The sequence below is a fragment of the Anguilla anguilla genome, chromosome 15 (assembly GCF_013347855.1).
Source record: "Anguilla anguilla isolate fAngAng1 chromosome 15, fAngAng1.pri, whole genome shotgun sequence".
In the NCBI taxonomy this organism is placed as follows: domain Eukaryota; kingdom Metazoa; phylum Chordata; class Actinopteri; order Anguilliformes; family Anguillidae; genus Anguilla; species Anguilla anguilla.
Genome location: NC_049215.1, coordinates 19,619,020 through 19,643,533, shown reverse-complemented (window position 1 = coordinate 19,643,533; position 24,514 = coordinate 19,619,020). Strand labels below are relative to the sequence as shown.

Genomic DNA, 24,514 nt, shown 5'->3' with positions numbered 1-24,514 from the left:
TAATGTACACTCTGATGATACAGAGGCAGTATAGACAATAATGCATAAAAAGCTAGCGTGTGAGAGATTGTATGTTGTTGTAAACAAAGCTATTACTATAGCTTGTGTTGGCCTAATGTTAGCTGCCACACCTCTTGGAAGCATTTGATGTAGGCTAATGTTCTGTGGATTGATGTGACACAAATTCACAAATGAGGGCTGATCTGTCCATCTGATCTTTCAGTTTCAGACAAGGATACGTATGGCTTTCCATCATATCAATTAGAACTTAAAATACATTTTCAATGAAAATGTGTAGTGCAGTGTTGGGAGCAACACTGTGTTATATTTTTTGCTTTAGCACCAATATCAAAGATTTAAAATAGTTTCTTTCTCCACATCATGTCTTGCACCCAAATGACAGTGATCCCTGAATGTATACGCCTGCAGACTGCAGCTCAGTATGTGTGTCAGACCAGAATAACCTCCATATGAGAGCAGGAGAGGTTTTTTGCTCCCTAGCTGTTCTGAAGGCCTGCTGCACAGGCTTTGTGCACAAATATCTCTGTGTAGCATCACTCATGTCACGTCACTGTGACAGCTCTGGAAGTGCCTGATGAAGTGAAGTGCTGATTCTGTCCACTGGCGGGTCAACTTCCCCCTCCCCTCACACTTCCCACAGCAGCGCTCCCCCCCCTCCCCCAAACAAACACCACTGACAAAACAATAACCCCTGTTCCCTATTCCCCCAGTAGCTGGAGCAGAACCATATCCGCTCCGGTGGCGGTATCGCCCGATCCATCTGACTGGGGCAAGGCTATATAAGTGCCAGCGCCTGCTGGGGCAGGGAGAGGGCACGCATGGGAGGATGCCTCCGGGACCAGGGAGTGACTCTGCAGGTCACTGGTAAGGAGCGGCTGGGGTCCCCAAATGCCCAGAATTTCTATTCTATGGAGAGTGAATGGGGTTGCTGTATGTTTGTAGCCTTGGCGTTCAATATATACACACTGCTGCATTTGTGTGAAACTCTTTGCAGTCAGTTCAGCTCAGAAGATATGCAGCTCTTGTTTTTAATGATGAAATGAGGGAAGTGTGTGACCGTCAGGTCACGTGTAGACCCTGCTGCCAACAAGCGATGTATGGAGCCAGGGTGTCCCCTGTGCCACTGTTCTGTGTGGCTCTCCCTTTCTGTCCTGGAGTAAATCACCCAGTACAATGAGGGCCCTGTGTTCATTTTCTAGCTGTGGAGATGGTGCAGCTGTGTCACTGTGTGTGTGTGTACGCGTACGTGCATCAGCTTCCGAATTGCGACTGACATTTTCATGGCGCAGATGTTTTCTCAACCCACAGCTTATGAATAAAACCGACGTGGCACCGGCTGCTCTGTCCGCCTCGAATGCTACGTTTACTCGAAATTCTTTGCACAAATCTTCAAGAGATGCCTTCTCCCATTTGGTGGGTGTTCCACAGATGTAACCATAAGCTGCAATGACTTATTTAAAAAATCCTGTTAAAAAAAAAAAAGGCAACAGGAAATTTGTTGTCAGGAAATTCAGGGCTGAGGGTTGTCAGGAAATTCAGATGCTGTTATTGTTTTATTTAAAGTGCACGCAGTCAGTTACTGTGATACAAAGCAGAGCATTTTTCTATTTTACTTGATAGCTGTTGGATTCAGCGCTACGATACGGTTTGTTTGGGCCTGAGGGCTGCTTGTCCATCATATTCCTGTGTTGGTACCCTGGGACACTGATGGCTCTGGCGATGTCACAGAAGAGCCAGTTCAGGTGCTGGTGCTATTGCCTTAGCATCTGATGCCGTGCAGAGGGGAAACCAACATGCTTTCCATGCCTGGCATACCAAAATCTCTGGTGACATCAGTGTGCCACACCAACATTTTATTTAAAATTTATTTCGCCAGGAAGGTCACTTTGAGATACTATATCTTTTCTTCTGGGGAGTCCTGATCCCCAGGATCTTGCTGTTCATCTTTGTGAACTACAGCAAGCACAAACATGCACAGTCCTCCAGGAAGCTTGTGTTTTTCCTCCTGTCCATTGATTAGGGAATCTGGCCAGTAATTTGGCTAAATGCCCAGTAGCACTCATGTGATTTAGACACGGTCAGAGTCACCTGCAGCACAGGTAAAAAGAAAAGTTGCAGCCAATAAAAGGTGTATGTATCATCCCTGAGGTAATCTGCTCCTGTGAACTTCATATCCCTTGTGTTTAAAGACAGTGACGGTAATTGCTTCCCTGAAGATTTCCTGTTACAAAAACATATTCCAGTCATGGAAAACACAAGATCCTAAGCTGTTTTCAAATAAAACAATTCACACTTCTGTACTAACACTAATTTCAACATGACAAGGAGACTACAATGGGAGACTAGATTGGTTAACAAATCTTGCATCAAGTCTAAAAGATTAAGGTTTATGATGAAATCAATGTGCAGGGTATTGGCCCAGGTGGGAGAAGGTTTTGTTTATGCACACCAGATAGTTCACTTTCAATGTATTGTGAAGTCAGCTGGTCATTATTTATATAAATGTCTAAAACAAACCCGTCATCATACATCAAAACTGTCTGGGCTCATCAGAATATCTTCTAAAACCAAAAAATATTCATTCCAAAAAAATGTTCCCTTTAAGTTTCAAACCAAATATTAATACACGTGTAAAATAGTCTCTCATTTTGTTTGGGAATTATGCAGTAAAAAAATAGAGCTTTTCACAAAACTTGTGTAGGTCCCTCTGTGATTTGTCACGTGGAAGCCTACCATGTTGAATGAGGCTCACTTGTTACAGAATCATTATTTGTGGAGAACAAAATCGTACCTTGGGTGTGGGTGTCAATGGATGTTGTATAAAATATTGTAATCAATGTAAGATTTGTCACACATTTTCTGGTTTACATTCAGGTGTTGTGTCATCAGTGTGGACTGACTGAGGCCAGGGAGGATTATGGGAGGAACAAAGGGCATGGAAACTTCCCTGTGTTAGATCCAACAGCAATAACAAACAGAATGTGCCATTTTTATGACCCTGTGGTTAAACATTTACTCTGTCGACAGTTTCTATTGAACTGGACTTGATGAGCGATAGAAACTCAAGACAAGAAAGTCATTTCACCATTATGGTCTCAAGAAAGAAGTCACATGTTCGTTCTTGTCCTTCTGAGGAAAGATTTTAGTTAGAGAAGAACTAGGATACAGGTACGTTCACTGGTATCGTGGTGCGGGGGGTTATGGTTCCTGATATACTGCGTTCAGCCTTTTTTTTACAGGTTTCTTTTTTTGTAAATGCTTAATTTCCCCACTCTGCTCTCCTTAGAGACGAACAGAGGAGACTCAGGAGGACGGGAAACAGGTGAAGCTTGGCATCGGCGGCGTGTTTTCATCACGGAGGCTGTCGACCGCCGCTAACAGGGAACACCAGAGACTCCACAGCGGGGTGATTCCAAAAAACAGCACCGCGTGCTCAGCCGTCCGCTGCACCGCCGGGACTATTACTCAAAGCAGGGAGGTGTGACCGGAAGGGAAGTTTGAAAACAAGCAGGTTTGTTGTCCCTCCTGGTTTCTGCGGTGATATAATTAAACGTATTGACATTAAAGATAAGCATACTGATCTGACGGAGATGGCCCGCACAGTGGTCCAGCTCCTGGGCTTCCTCCTGGGTCTTGTGGGCATGATTGGCACTCTCATCGCCACGGTTTTGCCGCACTGGCGCCGGACGGCGTACATAGGGTCCAACATCATCACGGTGACTGGCTACATGACGGGACTGTGGATGGAGTGCGTGTGGCGCAGCACGGGCATCTACCAGTGCCAGGTGCACCGGTCCCTGCTGGCCCTGCCGTCCGACCTGCAGGCCGCGCGGGCGCTCATGGTGCTCGCCTGCTTCGCCTCGGCCTTCGCCACCGCCGCCTCGGCCACGGGCATGAAGTGCACCCGCTGCTTCCACCGCTCTTCGTTCAAGAGCACGCTGGTGGTGGGCGGCGGCCTCCTCTTCGGGGCGAGCGGGCTGCTCTGCCTGGTGACCGTGTCCTGGACCACCAGCGACGCGGTGCGTGACTTCCACAACCCCCTGCAGCCCGGCGTTAAGTACGAGATCGGCCAGGCCGTCTACCTGGGGTTCTTCTCCGCCTTCCTGAGCCTGGCTGGCGGGGTCGCGCTCTGCCTGTCCTGCGAGGACCCCCCTCGCCGCCCCCCCCGGAGCTGCCCCCCCCACGCCCGCCCCCACTACCCCCCGCCGCCCCGCAGTGCCTTGCAAAAGCCGCCTCCCCCGTACCGACCCCCTGCTGGCCGACCCCCTGTCCACAAGAGCAACCACGTCCCCTCCCGCTACTCGGCCTCCAGTAATGGGTACAGACTCAGTGACTACGTGTGAGTGGAACAGTGCGCTAACACGCTAATACAGACATGTCTGCCAGGCCTGCTTTGCTGCGTTTGCGGGAGATACCAGTTTACAAGGTGTGCTTCTAACACCACAGTGGAGAACCTTCTTTGTGCCACTAATGGAGTGTCTGGAGATTCTGGTGACAATCACAGACATAGCAACACCCCAATTACTGCTGTGATGGAGTCACTCAGTGCTAACTACATTCGTCTGTTGTAGGTCTTACAGCAGCCGTGTCAGTTCTAGGTTCATTTGGGTTTTTTTAAACTTGCAATATCGACATGGTTTGAAAAGAAAAGTAATGATTGACTGTTTACCTTCATCCTTAAGCAATGAAATGATCTACATCTTCCAGGCTAAAATAGAGATTTCTTCTGTTATCACAGGCATTTACTTTCCGCATATAATGACTGAGATGGTTCGGTGACATTCTTCCATTTTGTTTCAGCTATCAGCCACTTTTGCTTTAAAATATAAAAATGCATTTTAGTTTAAGATGTTTATGTCTGCCCTGTTCTATTTGTTTTACCAACTGAGTATGTACAAGTACATACAGGTTAATGTACATATGTATAAATAGTGTATTTGTAAAGGATAAACCATTTTAATTGGGGTTTTGAGGTTTCAATGTGTGACTGGAAATACAAAGGTGTACCCGGTAACATTAACAACCAGAGGATCAAATCAATGGTTGCCTCTCCTAATGTGCCATTTATTTTATCTTTTTTTGATGGTTCTGTCAATGAAAGAACAAATTAACACTAAGTGTTTTCTGAAGAGATGAATTGAAGTGTGAACTGAACAAATTTATTTTGAAATGGTGCTCCTGGCAAAAATAGATCAATATCAAAATTGAAAAGCTCCTTTATAATGGACAGGGATTTGGCCTTGGCAAGTGCTAGATGTTAACTGCTATGATGTGGCTTAGTCGGCAGTGTTTTCTGTTAAGGACGGTTTGAAATTATGTCTGATCACTCAACCTCCACTGGTTTCAATAGGCTTTTAAATGCTGCCTCCTGTTTCTGAACTGGATCTGTGCTTTTAAAATTATTTCATGCTTTATGGCCTAAGAATTTTATAAACCAGTGTGAATGGTTAGGGATAAATGTGTACTTTCTTGCACTAAATGAGTACGGGAGGCACTTTTTCATTATTTAAAAAATAACATTGTTAATTAGAGTACAATCGATTCAGTAATGTTTGAGGAAGAATTTGAGGTCAAACAAACTGAAAACAATCTCCCATCAGTGGAGTTAGCCCAGTTAGCACGTTATTCACTATTGCTCAACAGTGCCCTCATGTGGAGAATGGGTTTATAGTTTATATCAAGTTTGAGTCGAGAAAGAATGTTGTCAAGTTTGGTTTTTAAATGAGCTTGGACGATTAATGTATAAGTAAGCCTCTCTATTTTTCATGTTCAGCACATTCAGGACAAACGAAGGCATGTAACATTGGACATAATGAGAACTGCCCGTAAAGCAGTCTCATACTGATGAATGTCTTTCTAAAGACTCCTAAATCAGACAGTCGTCAAAATCCAGCCTATCGCAGCTGAGCTCTGGTGTTTACAGTTAAATATAGCCCTCTGATATGGGGCAGTCAGATATCCAGGCATACATCCAACTTTGAGAAGTTGGAGATAGTTCCCTTTGGGCATAAAAACAGAGAAAAGTCAGAGACTTATTTCCACTGTGGTCCCAAGACAGCAATGAAGCACAAGGGTAAAAAATGTTTTTTTTTTTTTTTTTAAATAATTATATATATATATATATATATATATATATATATATATATTATTCATGAGATCAACAAAATCTATTCAAATGGTTATCCGTTATCCTTTCACAAGCAGAGAAAACACGCTTTTAAATTATGATGGTGAATATTCAAATGATTTTTTTTTACCATGCAAACACTTTAATTCATATACAACAACATCTGTTACACAAACCCTGGTCCGATAGTTATGTGTGTCCCTTATAAACCTAAAATAATCAGTAAAAGAACTCAGAGCAGAGACGAAGATCTTTTTCCAGGACAGCCATGTCCTGAAAAAATGAATAATTCTCAAGAACATGCCCCATCTTGTCTTCAGATGTTGATTGTTGCCTTGACTGTATCAGTAAAAGCTCGGAATGTCTATAATTCACAAACCATTTCATATTAAGTTAATGAAGCCATTTACGATAATATGCAGTAATACAGTACAGTCAGAATAACATCTGTCCCAGAATAGTTTATGAGCAATATATCCAGAGAAGCAGGGTGCATTCATATGAATGGAACAAGCTCATTTGTTTACAGAAAATGTTCCATTCTTTCATGGTTTTTCATGCACTCAAACTAGAGTAGCTATTTTCAGAGACTGTGTACTTTTGCTTTTCATTTGTCATATTTTTCAAGCAGATTAAATTTCTTGTCTGCAGAAAGAACCTTTTTTTTAGCTGTACATTTCACAGAAATTTATTTCATGTGGTCATGTCTGCCTGAACATTTTGAGTGAGAATGCAAGATATTGAGCAGGATACATGAGAAAATACAAATTTTGGTCAAATATGTCTTGTATAACTCATTTATTGCAGTGATAAAGGAAATATAAATTATTATAAGGCATTAATAGATTGTATATTCTGTGAATATTTGATGTTTTTATCAACACTCAAAATATGAGGCAGACATATTACATTTTAGTTTGCTGTCGTCATAATGGAAATGATATTAGTCTATCGCATATAATTTGTATATTCTGATTGTAAAATATCAGTGTGTTTATGTCATGTTAACTATGAAACATTTCCAGGAAAATGTACACGTTAACAACTGCTGCCTAATTTCTTTAAAATCATAAACATAATTTTAAAAATCTTTAAAATGTTGGCAGAAAAAGGAATTAAACCATTTCCACAGCCAAGAAAATGGTTCTGTTCAGAAACGCAACAGCATGAGAAGTTCTACACTGGATTAGAGCAGGCCTCTGCTGTAACACGCACTCACAGCCCACCTGTTCTCCTGTTCACCACTAGGCAGCAACAGCAGCCCACTGTAAATTCATTTCAACAGCAAGTCAACCTGCATGAATTTCATGCTCAGAAAAATCTATTTTTCAGCACAGGCTATGGGCACATTGGGGAAACATCCAGCCAGATGGTTTCCCAAACATTTCTGTGATGTTTTCCTGGAAGTTGTGTACACGCATTGAGACTGGTTCCATGCAATCAAAATGCAGTTTATCAATAATGTACATGGACTTTGGGTATTTTTTTGGTTTCTATTTGACAGAAAGGAGAAAATTAGTATGGATTTCAGTATTTCTATTAGCATATTCCAACAGATTTAAAGAATTACATCAGTCTCTGAAAGATGATTGAAGAGCTTGGAACACACATGGGAAATTAATAAATTCATTTCTCTTTATTAATCCAAAACCTACATTGACTTCATTTTTTTTTTCTTACAATGCATGTTATGTGTTTGGAACTTACTGCAGAGATGCATTAAATACAGATGGGAATTTTGTTACCTGCAGGGTCAAACCTCTTCAGTCAGCACTCAGCTGGAAAAAATGCACTCTAGGAGGGCCTGTAAAGGGCCTCTAGGATCAGAGCTAGGAAACAGTGGGGCACAGAACGAGGTTGTGTGTATTCAGTAGAGCCAGGCCCTGGGGTTTTGGTGGCCCTAAATAAGAACTTTGTTCTTTGGCCCCAAAGTGCTCTTAGATAAATCACACCCACCACCTAAACTTGAATTGCGTGACCCAGGGATGGTTGTCGCCCTAGACAGCTCCATAGAGTGTTTCTCCTAAGGGAGACAATAAAGGCTAATCTAATAATCTAATCTAATCTAAGAATTATAAAATAAAATAAAAATGATTTCATAATAACAAATCTCTTTAAGGTTGTTTTGATTCCTGGTGTATCTTACGCACCTGCAGATGAGACATCACAGGAACCCTTGGGGGTCCGTGCACCCCGTTCAGAAAGGCTGAAGTACCGATCCCCTCAATTGTTTTATGCCATGATTTTGGAATGGTGAAACGTGGATTAATGTACAGTACGTACATTAACACCGAGATGTTCGCAATTAAATTTCGAGACCAAAGAATATGGTTTCTAGTAGTTTAGTGCCTTGGTTGCCTATAGGCTATTGCAAATGTTAAAATCACCGTTAAATAAAAGACAAGACACTTGAAAACGAAGTCTTTAATTTGCATCTGACCGTTGTGTTAAAGGCCGAATCGTGAATACATTGGTGGACAGTATTTTATGTGCCCTGCGGTAAATGTCTGAACTAGACTCAAAGGACCAACGTCCCAGTGATAAGGCCCATCGAATCAGATGATGTAAGCACAGAACTCTACAGTCGTTGCTCTACTCCAAAGCGCAACCGGCAGCTGCGCACGTTGTAATTAGCTTGTAATTAATGACCGGGAGGAGCGCGCTCAATCATGATGTCAGCTTCTTGTTAGGGCTTTGCATCTATTATTAAGAGTGCAGGCCTACCGTAGAGAGTATGGCCGACGAAATACACAGCAAACCATCACAACTTTGGTATAATGATTCAGGTTAAACCTGGCATGGCCACAGAGTCACTATGATTCAAAGTGAAGCCACCTCGTGTCGTGTTAATTATGTTTATTAAGTGGTCATTGCCTGATAGTTTAGGTACGTGTGCAACTGAAATTGTTTTCAACTCCACTGGAGACAACATATATTTCAAAGAAGGAGGTCGTCAATGTGTTCTATATGAAATTTAATTTGCGCATAGGGACAATTCCATTATCCAGATCATAGTTAGCCTGCACTAATTAATAATAACCGTTCTTGAATGTTGTCATTTGGCTTGCTTTGTCACATTCTGAGTGAAAACGTTTGCAGAATTTGTCTTTCTGGTTGCTTTTCAGCAAAGCACCTACATAGGAAATGTACCTTGCTTTAACTCTAATTGGACAGTTTCTGCCTAAAATAACTGAGTCGAACCAGCCGTCACAAAGTGAACCGGTCAGTGTCTGGTTGATTGGTTTAGTTCACAAAATAAATATTGAAATTACTTTGAACTGTTAAGCGTGAACGTTCGTGACTTCTGTTTATAATTGTTTTTTAAAAATATATATTTTACATTAATCGTATACTTTTTTAATTCACAAAACATAGGTTACACGGCGTTTTTCACCAAATAAAGTTATTTTAAAAAAGTAGTTATTCAGATTTTTTTACGTGGATGAGTTCCGAGAGGTGGCATAATCAAAATGAACTATTTAAACTGTGGGTTCTCTGTGCGAGAAAAGTACATGCAATTACATCTTAAAGAAGGTGATCAATGTTTACACACTTATAAACGTTTATTTCGCAGACACCACAACAACAAAAAAGTCGGAAATAGCCATTTAACGGAAATGTGAATGACAGCTAAACACTTTATTTTCATTGTTAAAAATAACAAAACTCACTCTAGTTAGTCAGTTTTCTTTCCATCTGATGCTTCTGTATGCGAGGCGACCTGTTTTCTAGACTTGTAAATATTATTAGAATCTTAATTTCTAACCTTAGGCGTGAAAAAGTGGCAGAACAGTATAAAGCAATATGCCCTGTGCATCAGTATTGGCCACTTTTTAGTCTAAGCATTAACATTGATTACATAATCGATGTCATTCGATTATATTGATTGGATAAATTAGGCTAATTTGCACCTTACATGAAAATATAACTGTAGCACTCCTTAAGATTCAAGAGTGCCCTAAAGTATGTCATGGCATGCAAAATCATGATTGTTATTTTTTTATATATATATATATATATATATATATATATATATATAGGCCTATATATATGAAAATTATTAAACCAAGTTCTAAATAAGTTAATATGACTATTGCAGTCATATAAGGCAATACATATTATTTTCCATAAAAGTCGTACGGCCACTTAACCCTGCAACAGCGTGTGGACATAAATCAACGAATAAACTGTCATTTATTGTAAACATATACAAACGTTGAGAGTTGTAGTTGGTTTACTATTTGAGTCACCGCGTTGTTTCCTATAGCTATATTACTTATGTAATATTTACTGAAAGAGAAAGTCAAAAGTACATATACAATAATGGTGAAGGTAAAAAGGCCCCGTGTTTAAAAGTAGCCTATGGATTTATGTATGGTCTACAAAATCTGCATAGGCCCTGCAGTATGCCTTTCTGTACATTATAACAGTACTACCGGTAAAGAGGAGAGTTATTCGCAGGAATTTCGCATCTGCTTTGCTGTTTAGTATTGGGAAAGATTATTTCATTTTTAAATGACTTGAGGTATCTCACTACTTCAGCACCATGGAGAGAGACAGCGTGCTTCGGAGCAGTGTGGACTGCCCACTCACATTCTAATGCTTCCCGACAGATTTATTCCTCTGCTTATTTCGACACATCATTTAATCCTGCTTGTTAATTTTAAAGCAGGTTATTGTTGGCAGTCACTGCGATTAAATGCTTATGGCTTACACATGGGCGCACTCTGAGGATGGAAAGATATTATTCAAGAATCTAGCAAATTCACATGCACATCAGTTCTTGTCAGAAGCACTTCAGTTCAGACGAAACCAACACGATATAGATTAGTTAGGTGTTTTTGACAGTTATACGTTAAGCAAATGTTTATTGTAAATTAGACAAAAACAACTGTCATGCATCAGATATATATCAACATTATGGCGTGTATTCGCCTGGACAACTTTCACAAAATTTTGATTCGCATTCTTTTCGAGCTATGTGTGCGTACGTGCGTGTGTAGGTTTGCGTGTGCTTTTTGTGTGAAATACATATTTGTGTATTTGGAATTTTCAAAAAAAAATCTCTCTAATCTCTCTAGAAGTAAACGAATGAGTTAATGGAATGCTTCAAAGAATGTGTGCCCCTCCACCATGCGTCATGCTATTTTCAATTAACCCACCCTGCTATTTTTATCCACCCCTGGAAGACCTTCAGAGGCAAACTCCTCATTTGCACAAACTGACATTCTTATTCATAAACCAGTTTCCATTCACATCTCTGACGTCCATCTTCCTCAGACCTCTGACGAAAACTGGTCCTTTATAAGAAACGGGGGAAAAATTACGCACGGTCTGAGCCGATTTTATTGTATGCTAAACTTCCTCATCAAATAACCCGGCGCTTTTCGTTTTTGGATTTTTATTTTTCGTCATTTTAAAGCTACTGTTTGTAAGTGTCCGGCACCAATCCAAGAAACATTCAAAGGTAGGTAGAGCTCTCCAAGCGGAATGAAGCAGTATTGGATACTTGTTTTTATGTTTTCTGAAGTTTCAAAGGTAGTTAAGCGTGATTTCAAATCTTATACTGTGTTGTGGGTAAAAGGCTCAAATAGATTTCCAAATTGGCTCAAGAAGCTGTATCTATATTCCAACTAATGGCACCTTTTCCACAAAAAGAAAAAGGTGCCAGTATTACTTTGACTTGATTTCAGGTGCCTTGCCCGACAAACTCTCCCAAGCGGTGTTAAATGTATTGCTTATCTCCGGGCCCTTGGCAGAATGGTTAATGAGGCTGTCATTTTCAGATAATTTTACGCGCACCCGAGAAAAAGGTAACATAATAGTCTAAATATAACGGAACACTTGAAATAACATTTGATACCGTGAAAATATCCGTTTTAATGTTGTTATTACACAGAACGAGAGCTAGACCATGCAAATTACCCGAGAGTCGGCTACTATGGGTATAAAAACGTTTAGAAAGTTACAAATCTGCAGACACTATGACGCAAACCTGAGGAATCATTCTCTGAAATGTTGTTTACCGTAAAGGGACCGTTGTCTAAAATATTTATAGTTTGGGAAAAATTAAGTCACAAGTGGATTTCTCATATTGAATTAAATGTATAGTGTATACATAATGACGGCATTAAAAGTGTATTCGTGCGCAAATTATTCATTTAACAAACTTGTAGACAACTGGTGACGGACGTTGTTGCGCAACATTGGTCTATGGTTTCGCCAGGGGTGTCTAATCGTTTGTGTGCGTTTCTCTGCAGGTCTAAATGAGCCCCGGGTCTTTCGCTCTTACACATTGATCTCAGCAGTAGAAGATGGCTATCCACGTGGAAGGACTGGTGGCGATCGTTATCTTCTATTTGCTTATTCTCTTTGTTGGAATATGGGCTGCTTGGAAAAATAAAAACTCGGGGGTTGCGGAGGGCATGGACCGAAGTGAGAATATAATGGTCGGTGGAAGAGATATAGGTTTATTTGTTGGCGGATTTACCATGACCGGTAAGTTGAAATCTATACCTATGTTCCTTCCCTTTTAGAAATTACTTGGTATGTCACTTGTTTTCACCGAAGCCAACGCACCCTTTTCCCTTTGATGTGAAAGTCATGTTATGCCACTTCTGTTCTAACTATGCACAGGGTTGACTAACATCGGCATGCTCATAAACAATATAATTAAATCAAGCAAATTGTAAAGAAAACCCATTCAGCTATCTATCGTGTGCTTTTACGCACATAAATCACGCGCGCACGAAATGCTTCCGCAGAGAATAGTCATGGGTAACAAATAATTCAATTGATATATGTATTGAACTAGTAGGCTAGTTGTTTGTTTTTGTCAGGTAAAGTGCACATTTTAGTCAGGTTTTTTTTTTTTTCATTAAAAATGCAATAAGTTCACCGGCTGCACATGTGTGTTGTACGTGCCAATTAAATACGCCCGAAGCCTTTCAAAACAAAATGCCTTTGATGCTATTTTAATAACAGAGGAAACCCTGAGGATAACCTTTAAATGTGGAAAAATCGTGAATAATTCATTTATACTTTACTATAACATCGGAATTAGCTAATGGCAATCTGTGCTGAAAGACTAATTTAATCCTTTCCGTTTATGTCAATATATTAAATCAAGGGAGGATGTGCAAAGTTAGAACTTTTATCGAGAATGCATTTCTATTATTTTAACTGACGGCACTTGCTAAGTTCATATAGTAAAGGTTTTATTGACTGACTTTTGTGAAATTTAATATGTAGAATGTACATATTTTTGCGGCGCAAACCTATTAGCATTTTGTCAAAAAAAAAAAAAAAGTATATATTAACCTTACTTCACTTTACTTCGAATTTTATGCGATTCACTTCTGCGATTCACGGATTTTTCTTCCCCCCCAGCAACTTGGGTCGGCGGTGGCTATATCAATGGAACGGCCGAATATGTCTATTTGCCAGGGTATGGGTTGGCTTGGGCGCAAGCTCCATTTGGATACGCGCTCAGTTTGGTAGTAGGTATGAGCTATTACTTTTCACTGTGCACAGACACACACACGCACACACAAACACTTATTTGGGTTGACGAATCAGCCAGTTTAGTGGATAGGCCTATTTTCTGAGGTCAACGAAATGTGAGGCTACTGATTCTGAGTTATTTAGTTATTTGAATTAATTGATAGAACTTTACTTGTTCTGGTATTTCACAGTATATTCTATTACGAAATGGCAGCATTGCCGGATGTCTGGGAAACAACATAGATTTGGGCCAATGATGCCACAGTTTTCCCAATCGGCTTTGTAATTGTTCATTTCTAAAAAACCAGCCTTGTATTTTATGATGGAATATATGGGGAAGGTGGGGTTCACTGAAATTTATTTTTAAAAACCGAAAACTGATGGATTGCAACGATTAACACGTGAACTACTGTACACGTCACTGCTGTATAGCTGAGCTCATTTTTAGTTTCACGAAGTAAAGGGGAATCATTGCCTTTCTCTTGGCGCTTAGGTGGTCTTTTCTTCGCCAAGCCCATGCGCTCCCGTGGTTACGTCACCATGCTTGACCCCTTCCAGCAAATTTACGGGAAGAGAATGGGTGGGCTTCTCTTCATCCCGGCGCTCATGGGAGAGATCTTTTGGTCAGCGGCCATTTTATCTGCTCTAGGTACGTAAAACATAAATGAAGATGTCTACGATTCCATAAAATGTAAAGATATTGCTTATGTATTCACTTCAACAAGGGTAGTAGTTTACGTTGTTGCACAGACTTCAATTTTCTTACTTGCACTCATGTATTTCATAGTTACGCAGTAATTTCTTTTTTTCCTCTAGTATCGTTTGTTGAACAGAGCCTTTAGTAGTCCAGTCCCTCCGTAAAGATCTCTAATACATGGCTGCATGTCTTCTGCACAGGAGCCACCCTCAGTGTGATAGTGGACATCAACATCAACATGTCAGTTGTGATCTCCGCCCTCATCGCCATCTTCTACACCCTTGTAGGGGGGTTATATTCTGTGGCATACACAGATGTGGTCCAGCTCTTTTGTATCTTCCTGGGGCTGGTGAGTTTGGAGGAAGGGGCACACTGTCCTTGCAAAACTAGACATCCATGGGCAGTCAACAGAAAGCTTCTGTATAATTCATGAATGATGGTACTAGGGCTGGACAATATATCAATATTATATCGATATCGTGATATGAGACTACATATCGTCTGGGATTTTGTATACCGTGATTAACATGTTCGCTACAGTATGGACCACTGCATCAGTCAATATTTGTGTAAATATACAACTCTAGTGTCTTTCCGGGTTACACAAAGCATAAATCTGCAACCTTTTGAAACATCCTGTTAGGTTTGTGTTAGCCTTATTTTAAAAACAATTTTAAGCTACACTGTAGATAGGTCCAGCTCACATGCAACCATGTTTCCTGGTGTGCAGGAAAAGAAAATTAAGGATGTGTTTGCACAATCACTCAAAACCAGTTTATCACAATATTCTACAAACAAAAAAGTTTTAAAAATTGTTTTTGGGTGGCTGGACAAGACTGATCGAACAAACACTTCTTTGGCCACCCATCAGCAGCACAGACATTATGAAAGCTGAATGTCATTGTAATGTATGCTTTCATTTGAACTACATGACCATTATTTCACAGTAGTATCTTGTCAGACATTAGTGTAACATGGATAGGAAACAAATATGATGATTTGGGTTTTTAAGCCCTTAAACCTGAGAAAACTTCATGTACTTCTGTCACAGTAACCTGTTTTATCAATCTAAGTGTGTGCACAGACCTAAGAACTTCAGTGCAATGGGGAGTATCATCAATGCTCTGAGTGGCCATTTTGTCTGGTTCTCGTTTACAGTGGGTGAGTGTGCCCTTCGCACTGTCAAATCCAGCTGTGTCTAACATAGGACTCACAGCTAAGACTGAGGTCCATCAGCTGCCTTGGCTAGGAAGCATCAAAACGGAAAACATATTTCAGTGGATGGATAACTTTTGTCTTCTGGTAAGTTTAATTCAGATCTTCTCATTGGCTATTATTAATAACTGAGGGGCAGGGTTTGGAGGTCAAAACATAGAAAAGCGTGCTTCTGGAGCCCTGACAAATGATCATCAGGGTGGGTGGAGGGTGGTCTACCAACACAATTTGTTCAGAAATGTGAAATGTTTTATGTGATTTAATTATCAATTTAAATGTCAAATCTATTGCTATTGTTGGCCAATCAAATACAAAGTTTATTTAAGTTTTTTCTTTTTTCTCGGAAAGCCCTAAAAGAAGCACCAATTTATGCTTCATGTTCATTGATTACATTCAAAAGCCTTTGAAGGTGAAATGTATATGACTGTAGACCCATTTACCCCTCATACAAATGGTGGTTTCAATATACAGTAGCTACATTTTTGTAAAGTGACACTTATTATCAGGACTCCACCTGTAATATGTATAATAACTAATAAGTGCAATTTTGGCTTACGTTCAATCAGACCACAATGCATTTTGTCCCTAACCCTGAGTAATAAATCGAAGTACCTTTTTTGGTACTTATACAGTGGCATGGTTGTGGATGATTGGTATGAGTAACAGAAACAGTTGTGTAAGATTCAAAAAAGAAAAAACCTAATGAACTTGGTGCCAAGTTGCTGCTCAAAGTTAAGGGCAAATCACATTGCAGTAGGATTGAACAGAGCCCTGTGTGTGACTTCTTTCTGTTGGGTGTCTGTATTTACAATGGCGTTTTTGTTTCTAGATGTTGGGGGGGATTCCCTGGCAGGTCTATTTTCAACGGGTTCTTTCTGCCTCTTCAGCTACCTACGCCCAAGTCCTCTCCTTCCTGGCCGCGTTCGGCTGCCTGGTCATGGCCGTGCCGTCGGTCCTGATAGGAGCCGTAGGGGCTTCCACAGGTAAACGCGCACACACACACACACACACAGATGCACACACAGGTAAACGCACACACCACACACAGGTGCACACACAGGTAAACGCACACACACAGGTGCACACACAGGTAAACGCGCACACACACAGGTGCACACACAGGTAAACGCGCGCACACACACACACACACACAGATGCACACACAGGTAAACGCACACACACAGGTGCACACACAGGTAAACGCACACACACAGGTGCACACACAGGTAAACCCGCACACACACAGGTGCACACACAGGTAAACACACGCACACACACACACACACACACAGATGCACACACAGGTAAACGCACACACACAGGTGCACACACAGGTAAACGCACACACACAGGTGCACACACAGGTAAATGCACACACACAGGTAAACGCACGCACACAGGTGCACACACAGGTAAACGCGCACACACACAGGTGCACACACAGGTAAACACAGCCGGTGGTCACTGTGAGCAGGCGTTTTCCACGGCTGTGTCACGTGCAGTGCTCACTGAAGGTCCTCTGATTTTTACCAAGTGCAGCCAGAATTCACTGTGTTAAGGCCTGATTAAATACTTAGTAAGTACTGCATTTAGTGTGTTAAGGCTCTCTCAACATTCAGTGTGTTTAGGCCCTGATAAATTCTTATCAACTACAGCATGTACTGTAGTATCAGAGGGATTTACACAATGCGTTTGTTTTAAGTGCTTTCCATGTTTACATAAGTACAGTATTCACTGTAGTAAGACCTACACGGATACACACACCCGGTAAAGTATGCATTTTAAAGTCTGTGACTACTGGTGTAACCCAACTCTGCAGTTAATTGGTGGTGTTGTTTTGCTTGTATGATTTATGGACGTTTTTTTCACTGCACTGACTTGTATTCGCATCATTGCCAGATTAATCTGAAGAGCCATAAATGAATGTGGAAGCATTTATAAAACTAGCTCTGGGCTCTGCGATCACATATTTGCTGGAGTCTTTGTGTTTGTTCAGTGCTGTTCTCCTCACTGGAGAGCTGCGATTCGTACGGCTGGTCCTTTTGATTTTGTGTCTCAGAGCCCAGCAGCATCCCCTCCCAGCTGGTGGGTCCCAGGGTGGAATCATGCTCGTTTTAGATCTTGAAAATGTTGCAGACACTGATGAGTAAATAACAACAGATGGGCCCTATCGTTCATTATTGGAGGGTATCCATTTAACGATGCGTTTTCAGTAAATATTACATCTGAAGCAGTTTAATTAATTTTGTTGATGTGAAGCTTTTGCATTGCCGACACATTTCATTAACAGTTGAGTGTCAGGTTCCAAGGGAAAAAGAAGAAGAGACAGATTGACAAAAGGATTCATGGATGAGTAGGATGAGGGCTAGATGTGAAACCGCTTCAGTGGAGCGCTGAAGTATACTGTAGTTCATGGGTATGTTTGTGCTGTTCCGTAGGACGGAGTGTAGCACAGTGGGTAAGGAACTAGAATTGTAACCGAAAGGTCGCAGGTTCGATTCCCGGGTAGGACACCGCCGTTGTACCCTTGAGCAAGGCACTTAACCGAAATTGCTTCAGTATATATCCAGCTGTATAAATGGATACAATGTAAAATGCTATGTAAAAAAGTTGTGTAAGTCGCTCTGGATAAGAGCGTCTGCTAAATGCCTGTAATGTAATGTTCCAGCTGTGAAATATTAAATGGATATCTGTTTCTGACGTTACATTACCAGAGACCTGTTCCGGCTGCCCTGCCTCTGGCCCCAGGATTTTTGATTAATGATAATTTGGATGTAGGTTAATGCAGGCTGAGAGTAACCATATCCTTAGGAATTTAGATACATTTCTCGCACAAATTGACATCCAAAGGTTTTACATACAAATCTCTCATTTTACTGTAGAGACCTTGAAGTGTTGCTGCCACACTTTTGTATATGCACTGTTGTGTGTGTGTGTGTGTGAGAGAGAGAGAGACAGAGAGAGAGAGAGACCCCCATTGGACCCACTGAGCATATGGCCTGTTCTTTCTTGGGGGGCGTTTCAAACAGACTGGAACCAGACCTCCTACGGGCCAGTGCCGCCGATGAAAAGGGATCAATCAGACATGATTCTACCCATCGTGCTCCAGCATCTGTGCCCACCCTACATTTCCTTTTTTGGACTGGGGGCCGTGTCTGCAGCAGTGATGTCATCAGCTGACTCGTCCATTCTCTCTGCCAGCTCCATGTTTGCCCGGAACATCTATCAGCTAGCTTTCCGCCAATCGGTGAGAGCCACACCCGTCCGTCTCACTCACGCCACATTGTACTTTACGTAGGTGTTCCTTTTGCTGATCAAAATGAAAGGTACATTTTTATGAAGCCACTGGATTGCTTTAGACAAGCGACCTCTGCTCTTTTAGTGCATAATGAAGATGAACACTTTCTATCTTTCTATTGATACATCTCGTTTTGCACTGAGTAATTACTGTCTTAAAATGTGCGTTTTTTTTTCACGGATAAGTTGAAGACACCATGTCTGTCACAGGGCATAGATGCAAGTGAAATGTGGCTTCAGTACAGTGGCCTGTTCTGTTGCTAAAATGCACTGTATGTCTTGGAAAGGTTTAGAGCAGAGACTAAATTTTAAACCATGTTCTTGTATTCATGAAATATATTACATTTAAGTGACAATTGTGCATATACTTCAATGCCACGTAAATCATTTCAAATGCAATCAAAGTGCAGAAATAAAATCATTGCCAAGATCAATTTAGGCAGTGAATCAATTTTGTGTTAAGCTTTCAGCCAAAGCAATACCTGAAAAATCAATAACATGTTTGAAGAGCTTTTTAAAAAATATATGCTTTTTCTATTATTTTCTTTTTTTGAGTGAAATGCTTCTGGTTATTCCTTTTGAACTGAATCATTATTAAACTGAAGAGAAAAAGCAGCACTTTTGCGGTCAAGGACTATTTTTTTAAATTTTTTGTCCACAGTGCTGCAATTATTTTTCCGTCCACTGAGGAGGTCTTTTATGTATTGTCAGCTTCCGTGTGGGGTTTTCCTCTCAGAAAACAGCAGTGAGCAATTAGCAGCTCGTAAGTGGCTGCCTCTGAGACAGCATACTGCAGCCCTGCATGTCAGGTAATCCTGGAAGCTCGCGCTCATGAGCCAGACAGCGCTGGCTCTCTCACGCTGCGAATGGCTCTGTGCGGTACGGGAAACTGACCTCATGTGCTTCTCCTTAATCGCGTCACATTTAAGTTGAGCGAGGTCCCGTTTTCAGAAAGGCTCACCGGCACTCTGGCCGATAAGTGGTTTATTAAGTCGCTTTTCTATCTGGTGGCAATTGCGCTGAGCGTAACCGTGCTGCCGGTTGTGCTGTTTTGCCCAACCCTCCCCCCCACCTCAGGCGTCGGACCGGGAGATCGTCTGGGTGATGCGGATCACCATCTTCGTGTTCGGCGCCCTGGCCACCGCCATGGCGCTGCTGACGGGCACGGTCTACGGCCTGTGGTACCTGAGCTCAGACCTGGTGTACGTCATCATCTTCCCCCAGCTCATCAGCGTGCTGTTCGTAAAGGGCACCAACACCTACGGCTCGGTGGCCGGCTACGTCTTCGGCATGCTGCTGCGCATCGGGGGCGGGGAGCCCTACCTCAAACTCCCCCCCTTCATCTATTACCCCGGCTGGAGCCGGGAGAGCAGGGTGCACCACCTCACAAAGAATGTGGAGTACTATATCAATCAGAGGTTCCCTTTCAAGACCATGTCCATGTTGGCCTCCTTCCTGGGAAACGTGCTGTTCTCCTACCTGGCCAAGTACTTGTTTGAGAGCGGGAAACTGTCACCGAAGTACGACTTCTTGGACGCGGTCCTCTCGAAGCACAGCAAGGAGATCATGGACAAAGCCACGCTGGTGGGCAACGACAACATCATCCTGTCGGAGCTGGCTCCGGTCAAGCCGCGGCTCAGCACCGCGCTGGCCGGCACCTTCACGAACAAAGAGGCCCTGAGCGATGGGGAATCCAGTCCTGACTCCTCCAACAACGAGAACGAGTAGAGTTCCAACCGCCCCGACCCGCCACTGGCCCTCCCTGCCCAGCCCCGCCCAGTCATCGGCTGAGTACGTCAAAAACCAACAGAGGGAGCGAACTCCGTTTCCAGTGCGTTAAATAATGATCAGTGGCGTTTCAGTGAGATTAATATACTCACCGATTTGTGTTCATTTATTTATTGTTACTTAGCTCTCTCTCTGTTTTTCTTTTAATTGCTGCTATACCAAGTCATTTGTAAAACAGTGTAGTCTCTGGAGGCGTGTTGATGTTCCATAATGAAAAAACCGGGAATGAAACAGAGAGTACTAAAGGGAGATGGGTGTGGCATGAGAATAGTGCAATATATTGACAACACTTGTTTAAGAGCATCTGCTATTAGGTCTCAAAGGAATAACAACTAGCGGGGGTATGTATGAAACTCTTTGATTATTTTTATCAAAGATTCTCCTCAGAAGGAACAGGAAAATAATACTTAAAAAGACAGAGCAATAACATTCAAATAGGTTCTGACCTCATACATATAATAATTGTATTTGCATAATTGCCTCAACATTTGTATGATATTTGCTTTATCCAAGAAAAAGTAAGCATTGTCATTATGCAGTATTTACACAGCCGTGTCTATGAAACAAGTGACACCGATTCATCTTCCTACATTGTCTCTACTTTAACATTTGTAAAAATGCATTTAATGCCCATTGACCCTTTGTTAGCTTTTTGATTGGCTAGTTGACTGCCTATCAGATAGGATAGCCATTGTTGCTAATGGCTCTTGGCTCCATGAAGCTTTTGCTTCAAAGCATGGAGGATGGTAATTTAGAAATCATTAGGTGTACTATTATACATTTGATATACATTTGACCAACATGAGCAAACACAGGATTGGACTACAGACAATTTCTCAACATTGTGAATCAGTAAACACAGTTTGCTACGTCTGCTCAAATATAAATAAAACACTTTTTTTCAGTTCTCAATTTATTGATGTAGGTCTAATGTATAAATTACTAATTTAGCTGATGCTTTTGCTTGCTTGTTATTTTGCATAACTTCTCTATTGTAGCAGTTAACTAAGCTCTCTACCTTTATTAATGATGTGAGCCTGCTAGTTATGATCTATACTGAATTGCATTAATGACCTACCTTTTCTAGCTAACTACTGACAAGGTACATGGAAATTAATGATACGTATCTTGTTCAGTCTTACCTGCCTTTCTTAACCACTTTATCACTTTAAGTGAACAATTTCATCAGTGAATTAGCCATAGTTAGACAGCCAATCATACAGAAAGAAAATAAAAATTAATAATGTAATATGACCAAGATGTACCAAAAAGTTTCCTGATAAACAATCCCTTTTTTGTTTAATTTGAATTTGTATTCAAATAAAGGTTGTGATATCCCTGTGGCTTTTGGATTGTCCCCTGGAAAGTTGCTCTCCGAGCCAAAAGCTTTATGCAACAGTAACTATGGGCGATTGGCTTGACAAAGGGTCAATTTTCTTTTTTTCACCAGTATTATGTGCCAAAACTATACCTATTGACCACCTGTTGGATGTGATATCATAAATCTAGGAATTGTGCCAAATTCAATTTTCTGCAAGTATGGAAAATATTTAAGTTGTAGCAGAGATTATGAGTGGTCAGCATTTGCAAAGTATCAAGGAAAGATTTAGGGTATGAAGAAGATTTATTTAGCCTAATGGACAACACCAGTAAAACATGTATACATTTAAATTGGAAATTAACTATGGGGCACATTTTGGTGTCCAATTGATCATGTAGGTGTTGTTCATGTGTGTAGTGACCCTGTTCCTCATGCTGTACATATATTTATTGGTATAAATGGTCAGTTGTTGAAATGTTGTGTCACTGCTCCGGGATGTCCAAGGAACAACCATCAATTTAAACAAAGTTGGCAGTTATAGTTGGGTTTGCTGGTAAGGTTTTGCATTAGCAGTAAGGCTGGTTTGACGTTTGAGAGGTTGTACAGAATCGAGATTAATTTTGACATTAATTTTATGGGAGGAGGCTGGTCGTGATGCACTCATTTTAGTCATGCCAGCATATAGACATAGCATCATATCATTATCATTATGATAGTTCTTCCTTTTTTTATGGAAATAAGAAATGCAAAGTGTGTACAGTGAAACTAAGAGTTTTCCAAAGCTAATCGCAAATGCTTAAAGGAAAAGGGCTTAAAATTATTCAAGGGGAAATGGTAGTGGAATTCAGAGGGATGAGCATTTGACATTTTTCTGTTTGTATAGTTGCCATCTATGTGTGTCGTGTTTTCATCGTCTGTTGTACATTAATAGCCTGATTTACTAAGACTTCTAGCATATGTAAAGCCATTTAGCACATGCAAAACCATTTGTTTTGCACCAATCATTGGATGTGTTATTAGTTTTGCCTGTGCTAAAAGGTTTTGCACAGGCTAAAGGCCTCAGGAAATCAAGCCCTGTATCTGAGTATAGTTATTTATTAATTGATTAAGCGCCTTAATTCTGTTCATTTTGGCACGTGGTCTGATACTATGCAAAGTGTTGAGGAATTGTATCAGACAACGGTATCAATGTGAATGTAAAGTATCTGACGATTAAACTGATCTAATCGAAAATAAGTGGTTACAAAGCATTTTTATGTGATTTGCAAACTTACATGCAGTGTAGTAGGCCGAAATGTGTGAGGGTCACTTGCTTATACAAAGTAGCCAGAAGTAATAATAATGTCTGGTGCTAGATAGGCAAATATATTTGTGATTATTCATTGTATTGTGTGACGTTTGTTTATATATACATAAATCTCTATTTATTTAGGAGTTGTGAATACAAATTATAGTGATAAATATGTGAAATGTATAAATTGAATAAATTCTATAATTTGATGCTTTGTGTTTTATTTCTGCAAAATGCATACAGTATATGATCTTTTTCGTATCTGTGTGCCAATAGCTATTTTGAGTATTTATTTATATATATTTGATCTATTTTCCTTTTCTAAAATGATTATTTTTATTCTTAAATGAATAAAGGGGGGTCATCAGCACATTCTTTCTTGAGTAGCAATCGGTGTCCATTCAAAACTGAAATAAGCCATATTGGTGGGTTGTTCTTGTTCTTTGGTATATTGAAGGAGTCTGCTGTAGTGTTAAAGCTGTGCATGATGGTATATCAGATAACTGAACCAAAGGCAATCGCCATTGATAACCAAAACAGTAATTGCCATTATCATTTTGAAATCTCTATCTGTGAACATGCATGCACTGTGTATGTCACTGACCAGAGGTGCATTTTGCATGTTTGAACATCTGAAAATAGAAGCTCCATGAAATGTTTCCATTGATTTTTTTAAACCTACTTTAAAAAAGAAAAAAAAGGGATTCACTAAAAGAGGTCTTGGGTTTGTTAAATAAGAATGATAGATTGAAAGTGGGCACCTCTTTCCAGAATGAGCCAGTAAGCCATCTGATGGGTGTGAGAGGGGAATGGTCCCTTCACCATCTTCCTGTAAAAAAATAAAAATAAAAAATAGGCCCTTTTCTATGAGAACTGAAAAGGTTTCTTTCTCCAATCTGCAGTACTGTTTCTTGCGTGACCCCCCTCAACCCCACCGCATCCCTCCACCCCCGTCTTCATCTCCGAATGAGTCTGACAAGCCTGACACCAGCCCCAGTTATTAAATTTTGCGGCGGGTTCTGATTGGTGCTGCTCCTCGGGGCTGAGATTAAACGCCTGACTGGTCAATCATCTCGCTGCCATGGCACGCAGAGCCCTCGTCAACTCCGCTCCCATCAGCCCTCAGTCGTGATCCCATCAGGGGTGTCCAAAGCCCAAGGTCCTCCAACAGGGCAGTAAAATACCAGACGCCGTCCTGGTTTTGGGGCTTTGTAACGTACCACGACTGAGCTGACAGCCAACCAGTCAAGAGAT

The 24,514-nt window shown here is 41.0% G+C and overlaps 2 protein-coding genes across 3 annotated transcripts; both read left to right on the top strand.

Moving 5' to 3' along the window:
* The first annotated feature begins 739 nt into the window (after positions 1-739).
* Positions 740-5,373, top strand: cldng (claudin g). 2 transcript variants are annotated; one of them, XM_035393106.1, is made up of 2 exons: positions 740-885; positions 3,308-5,373. In XM_035393106.1, the coding sequence occupies exon 2, from the start codon at positions 3,612-3,614 to the stop codon at positions 4,362-4,364; it is 753 nt and encodes a 250-aa protein (XP_035248997.1). In that variant the 5' UTR covers positions 740-885; positions 3,308-3,611; the 3' UTR covers positions 4,365-5,373. The 2 variants fall into 2 exon arrangements, with proteins under 2 accessions (XP_035248997.1, XP_035248998.1); XM_035393107.1 differs by lacking the exon at positions 740-885 and adding an exon at positions 3,083-3,189.
* A 5,987-nt stretch (positions 5,374-11,360) lies between these two features.
* On the top strand, positions 11,361-23,469 carry LOC118213786 (high-affinity choline transporter 1-like). Its single transcript, XM_035392947.1, has 9 exons — positions 11,361-11,615; positions 12,409-12,646; positions 13,538-13,651; positions 14,145-14,300; positions 14,549-14,697; positions 15,507-15,650; positions 16,393-16,546; positions 18,593-18,810; positions 19,938-23,469. Exons 2-9 carry the CDS (start codon positions 12,463-12,465, stop codon positions 20,586-20,588), a joined length of 1,770 nt encoding a protein of 589 aa, XP_035248838.1. The 5' UTR covers positions 11,361-11,615; positions 12,409-12,462; the 3' UTR covers positions 20,589-23,469.
* The last annotated feature ends 1,045 nt before the right edge of the window (positions 23,470-24,514 follow it).

Excerpts from the sequence above, each read along its gene's own strand:
- cldng (XM_035393106.1), top strand. The coding sequence starts at position 3,612 with ATGGCCCGCACAGTGGTCCAGCTCCTGGGCTTCCTCCTGGGTCTTGTG.
- LOC118213786 (XM_035392947.1), top strand. The coding sequence starts at position 12,463 with ATGGCTATCCACGTGGAAGGACTGGTGGCGATCGTTATCTTCTATTTG. Across the intron at positions 14,301-14,548 it reads GGCCATTTTATCTGCTCTAG|GAGCCACCCTCAGTGTGATA; the intron begins GTACGTAAAACA and ends TCTTCTGCACAG. Across the intron at positions 18,811-19,937 it reads AGCTAGCTTTCCGCCAATCG|GCGTCGGACCGGGAGATCGT; the intron begins GTGAGAGCCACA and ends CCCCCACCTCAG.